This window comes from Astatotilapia calliptera, chromosome 6 (assembly GCF_964374335.1).
Source record: "Astatotilapia calliptera chromosome 6, fAstCal68.1, whole genome shotgun sequence".
Classification (NCBI taxonomy): Eukaryota; Metazoa; Chordata; class Actinopteri; order Cichliformes; family Cichlidae; genus Astatotilapia; species Astatotilapia calliptera.
The window spans coordinates 27,993,350-27,999,519 of NC_137427.1; the positions used below are offsets into that span (position 1 = coordinate 27,993,350).

At 39.7% G+C, this 6,170-nt stretch overlaps 1 protein-coding gene across 1 annotated transcript; it reads right to left on the reverse strand.

Annotated features, from left to right (window-relative positions):
* Window positions 1-615: 615 nt before the first annotated feature.
* On the reverse strand, window positions 616-5,422 carry asah1b (N-acylsphingosine amidohydrolase (acid ceramidase) 1b). The gene is made up of 14 exons (XM_026171456.2): window positions 5,241-5,422; window positions 5,044-5,090; window positions 4,004-4,094; window positions 3,831-3,917; window positions 3,646-3,724; window positions 3,485-3,559; window positions 3,350-3,395; window positions 3,124-3,268; window positions 2,944-2,998; window positions 2,781-2,862; window positions 2,169-2,300; window positions 1,507-1,630; window positions 1,333-1,389; window positions 616-1,234 (listed from the first exon to the last, which is right to left on the reverse strand). The coding sequence occupies exons 1-14, from the start codon at window positions 5,307-5,309 to the stop codon at window positions 1,145-1,147; spliced, it is 1,179 nt and encodes a 392-aa protein (XP_026027241.2). The 5' UTR covers window positions 5,310-5,422; the 3' UTR covers window positions 616-1,144.
* Between the last annotated feature and the right edge of the window lie 748 nt (window positions 5,423-6,170).

The following is a 6,170-nucleotide window of genomic DNA, read 5'->3' on the forward strand; positions in this document are numbered from 1 at the left end:
ATATGTATGTATATATCGCTTTATAAAGTGGTCGGTGAATGTAGGTAAATATAAGGTATGCCACTTCAACTGGTTAGTAACATATCTACTTAGCCGACTAAAAAACATGAAGTGGATTTATTGGAGGAAAAAAAAAAAATAGATCAAAGGCACAGTTCACCCAGTCATACAGAAATATTGTTTCTCTGGCCTGTTTTAGTTTATTCGTGCAGATTGTTTGAGCATGAATTGTCCAGTTCAGGATGTCTGCCTTCTCTGAAATACTGAGCTGTATTATTCTGCAGGAGGTGGTCTGCATCTATGGATGGAAGGCTTGTGCTCATGAAAGTGTGACAGGATGTAATAATATAATGAGCTGAGCTGTTGCCCATCTAGTCTTTTATTTTTCCTGGTTGGTGGATTTAGACAAGACAAAACAGTCCTGCCTGAAATGGCTTTTTTTTTAATTTTTAAATTTGGTTTGTTGCATTAAGAACTAAGGGCCCTCTAATTCAGTTATAGTCAGAAGCAACGTTTATAGCCAGTATCTCCAAGAGTGGGAAGTTAACATCAAAACCATTTCGATGGATAAGTAGCACTAGAGGTTGGACTGTCCTTTAAATTAAAAGCAGAGCATTCATTATTAGAATTCTTTTAATAGTCATAATTTAAAACAGTGAAAAAGGAAGTAGTTCAGTACCGATGCACATTTGTCATTGTCAGTGTGTAACATGTCAGTCATGTGGTGGCAGATCATTAAGTTCCTCTAACTTAACTGTTATTGACATATTTGACAAGAGTGAGCTGGAATTGACACATTTAACAAATAAACTGACATTTTGGTTGTGTCACACACACACACACACACACACACACACACACACACACAGATCAACTTATAGACTTGTCCTAAAATACAAATAATTACAGTGGAAAAACAAAATGAGGCACGTTTCTCTTTTATATTAGAAGAGGAAAAAAAGGATTTGGGATTCTCAGAGTTGAAAGTATTACTAAACTGCTTGCAAAACAAATGCTGGAGTGACATGAAACTGGATCAGGTGACTGGTTGCTGTACAAAAGCTTAGTTTTATCCAAAGGATCAGTTGAGTGTCTCTGTGCCAGGAAGCACTTCCAAACTGATCAGGATTCAGTGTCTAGAGGATCACCACGGCATGCATGGGTTTGGGCAGTCCCTGATGTAGGACTCCAGCTTGCCTTCAGAGACCTGCATCAGTGTCGTGTATGTGGTCAACTGGAAAGAAAGTAAATCGAGGAGGAGAAAGTAGTTACAGCCGATCAAAGTACAGTAGTCTTTAATTTTATAAGTCCTGGCAATCATAAAATGCTCACCTTATTCAGCACTGGTTTGGTTGACAGCACATCATACATTGTCTTCACTGAGATGTTCTATTTAAATAAAACAAAAGAAATGATCAAAAGGTGATAAGAGACTCAGACCTAAAGCCAGGTTTCTGACAGAATTCTGTCAGTTCTGGACAGGAAGTGGGCGTCTTCAGTACTCACAGCCTGTGTGGTCTGATTCATGCACTTCATGCCTGGAGTCCTGCGGTCATCCAGGAAGAAAGGGTCCTTCCAGTGGTCGTAGTTTGTCTCCAGGACGTACCACCGGCCCAGCTTCAGATCAATCCTGAGGAACAAGTTGGTCAAACTTCAGTGTGTGACGTGCAATAACAGCAAGTAACTGGACTGTTTACCATCTGACCTCAGCTGCTAGTTAAGCAACAAATCATGAGAGCATGAGGAAAGCAGCATCACTGACTCATGATCCAGTACTTTTGCTGTGTGTTGGATTTTAGCGCCTTAAGCCGTGTACAAACAGGAAGCGATACGCTTGTCACGCATTGCTTTAAAGCTGCCAGCCCATTGCTTGCAGATCAGGATCTGGGTACCTCAGTGACCCTCTAATGTATTTATCAGTTATATCGATCAATGGTATTATCAATTCTTACTGGTAGTCTCTTTAGTCGCTTGCCTGAAGGTTTACAAGTAACCAAAATAATCACTTTCTATGGTCTCTAGCTACCAAATCGCCACAGATCTACACTGAGATTTTTGCAGGACCTCATGAGGGTGATCTATCATCCCTTTATCCAAGAATACAAGGTTCTGTGTTGTTCAACACACATTTAATATTAAGTGGCCTTGATCTAGGCAGCAGTACTTACTCCAAGATATCAATGCTGAGCAGCCTAGACCTGGTGATGATGCAGCCCTGTCCTGTGCTGTTTCCTCCAAGGATGAAATAGGCTGGAGCGAGCAGCTTGGTCTGAGCCAGACGACTTTTAGCTTCCTCGTAGCTGGAGAGGGAAAAAATAAAAATAAAAATATTGTTCGCAGAAACCGATTCACCAAAGAAACTACAATGCGCTTTAACTCAGTTCTTATGTTGTAGTGAAACTTTCTTTCCAATGAAAGAATTTTATTTTCTAATCATTTTAATATGATTTCTTTCAATGATTTATAATCTGATATTCTTATGCTTTATTTTTCAAAAACTCAAAAGGAGAGATCATCGCTAAAAAACAAAAAACAAACAAACTAATTTATTACTAACAATGCCATCGAAATCCCTAAGATGTATCAAACAGTGGATGCACTGCGTACCAAATAACAGCAAAACTTAATCTTCTACTTAAATCTACTTTTGTCTTGTTATAGTCGGGCACTGCAGCGTTTCACTGCCTCCCACTTCTACACATTAACACGAAAAGGCACACTGTCACACTGTCTTGGTGCTCATTAGTGGCCAAAAAACTGCTTTAAGTATCAAAGAATACCTGGTTGCATTTTCTAGGACTGATCGAGTGAGAAAGCTCATCCACATCCCATCTCTTTGTCCCAAGATCCACTCCAGGATTCCTGCATGAGAGCAGATCAACACGTTGACAAACAATGACAAAACATCTGATCTTGAGCACGTGTAGAACCCCAAAAGCTCACCAATGTATCCTCCGTCGAGGCTGAAGCGCTCGTTCATAGTCAGGGTGAAGATGTTCTGCAAGAGAAACTTTCCTTTTAATCTTCTGTACTTCCACAACTACAAAGAGCATAGGCAACTCTGCTGCCTTAAATAATGTTTTATGCCGATTGAGTCCTCAGATGTGCTACTAAATGACTCACAGGCTTGATGCCGGTGAGCATGCCAACATAACCGGCAAAGTTTGTCGACTTGAAGACTGTCTGGTTGTTTCTCTTGAAGTCGAGGTTGACCACGAGAGGCTTCAGCTTCTCGCTAATGATCCACGACTTGTTCTTCACGTCCCAGCTTTGAAGAAGAACACACTTTTAACCTGTCTGAGGCAAGACTTGGCTTAAAATTTGAAACCTGTGAAACTGATAAACTTACCCCATAAATAGACCAAAGTCTAAGTTTCTGCCATGAATGAGGTTACCTGAAAAAAGCCAAAGCCCAACAGTGTATCAGTTAATTATTAAAAAAAATAAAAATCACTTCACTGACTCCAAAAATCAGCCCACTTACCCTTTTCGTCTTCTGCAACAATCGACGTGCACACGGTGAACACCTCGTAGAAGATGTTAAACAAGACGACTTCACCTAAGAATGACGAAAACAGAGATTATTTGGATTTCCTTTTTCGCTTACTAGAGAGTTGACTACTTTACTTCAATTCATTTATTTACCAAGAGGAGCCCCTGAAGCAGCTGCGATTCCTCTGATTTCTTCATTGAACGGGCTTGGAAGTGTGTCCACCATTAAAGGCTGTGAAACATTGCAAAGGATTCAATCAGAAACACTTGAGATGAAGTTTAAAAAAAAAAAAAAAAGTATATATCAAGGAAGTGGGAGAAGAGAAGACAGCACTCACCAGTGCAATGTCGACCATCTCTATCAGCTTTCCGCTCGGCACTAAAGCGTCAGCCAGCTCTTTGATGGCTTCTATCATGTTGACCAGCTGAAGAGAATAAGATCACGATTTTAATGCGCTTTTTTTTCTGGGACTTGGAGCATTATTGCGAAGTGTTTTCCAATGACTCTTACATCTGTTTTTTTGTCAGTAATCACAGCCGACCATCTCTTGCTGGGCGGTAAGTCGAGGTCCACTGTGTACCAGCTCACGGCTCCTTTGAACCTGATTAGAAAGCAAAAGATTTAAAAACGACACTACTCCCCTGCTTTTAGTGGTAAGCCTCCATTCACAGCATTATTGTTCATTGCAGCTAAGTGAGTTCTAATACATTACTGACTTGGTTAAGAAATAATAAAGTGAGTGCAAAACTAGTCGAAGATATGATGACATAAATGATAAATGGCTGGATAAAACTACTTCTTTCGGTTAGAAAGAAGTAGTTTTTTTGCCCCGTCTCCCTCCCCTCACTCCCTCCCTCACTAATGGAAGATGGCCTCCCCTCCCTGAGCCTGGTTCTGCCAAAGGTTTCTTCCTGTTAAAATGGAGTTTTTCCTTCCCACTTTCATTAAGTGCTTGCCTAAAGGTTGATTGTTAGAATTAAAGCACCTTTAGGTGACTGCAGTTGTGACTTGGCGCTGCATAAATATTAGTGAATTGAATTGTCTTTTTAAATTCCTGGGTGGGGGAGTGCAGACATCTAAGGGGGTCCTCATCAAAACTTGTTAAGCCTGATTGCTGAAGAATGGTGGCAAAGAATAAATCTTACACTTCCCTTATAGCCGAGAGATCTTTAAAACTCTGTGGATAAAGTTTAAAAGGTGAAGTATCCGATGCATATGTGTTGTCCTGATCCCTGCTATCTATATTCATTATTGGCAGTTTTAGCTTTAGTGTACAGTTAAGACACACACACAAAAAGGGAAGAAAGCTCGCCCAGAGCTCACTTAGGGCCAATGGCAGTAATAAAATTGCATAAAGAAATAATACAAAGTATTGTCAACGGATACATGTGCGGCTAACAAATTTACGAGGAGTAAGTGAAAGCAGCAGAGCTCATTACGAAGCAGGGCTGTTATCAAACACAGCAGTGACTCAGCTACCAGGCGAATCACGGAGTTTCTGTAACAACTCTAAAACATTAACATGACAGCTACACAATAATGTGACATACGTGGGGCCTTTCGGTGGATACATGTCCGTCCGACAGTCTTCTGTGTACTGCAAACACACGAAAGTAACAGCAGTAAATAAGCGGGAGAGAAGGTCACTGTCTCTTATGGTTCAAACATCACTGAAAACAATGCAGTCAGACAACAGTCGAGCTTTGATAACACGGCGTGTTAGTGTGGTTAGAGAAATCTTGCTTACCGGAGGCACAAACTGTGTCCATACGACACAGAACGAAGCCGCTAAAACGAGAAGCACACCGGGACCCATTTCAGAAGATCTCCCTCAAACCGCTTTCTAATGTCCAGCTCGGTTTGTTGTTTCGTTAAGTTTACTGCGGAAGTTCCTGCTGTTTATCCCATGACGGCGAACTGACTTTTGCACAGCCGAGGGGAAACAGGAAGAGCTCGAGAATGTATTAAACGCCCTTTCCATTAATAAATGCAGGGAAACACGCATCCCACACGTCTTCTGAGTGGATAAAACAGCACAATTAAAATGGCTTTTGGTTGCCAAGCGAGAGACGTGAACAAAGCAATTACAGAATAATTAAAGTGTTATAAAACACCCCCCAGATGACAGGACAATGGTTGTTTCCATACGGAAGCGAAAAAGGACACCCGTGATGATTTGCATTTATCTTTCTCATGTGACAGCCAGTTATACACTAATATATATGTATATATTAAAAAAATCCCATTACTTTCCTGATTACTTATTTTCAAAAGTATTTAGTTACTTTATTACTTTGTTACTTTCTAAAAACATGATGCACAACCTGAAAACGTTATATAGCAATAGACCTTTCAGCCCAATTCTATTTTTTCCTGCATAATCCATTATATACAATTAAATCAAATGAAAAAGTTTTTTTAAAACTTGTTTTATTAGTTTGAATCTTTTAACTTTTTTGCATCAAGTAAAAATGAAATTATATGAAACATTCTCTGACTTGAAGAAATGTTTTTAACATTTAAACCTATTTTCTCCATATTCCAGCATACAAAATAAAATATTTTTACATAGCAAAACATAAAGTCAAAGATTCAGGACCACTAAGTACTGTTGCTCTTAAGTCTATTTTCACCTGCAATAGTAATCCCTTACTTTTACAAATTACTTGGAAAAAGT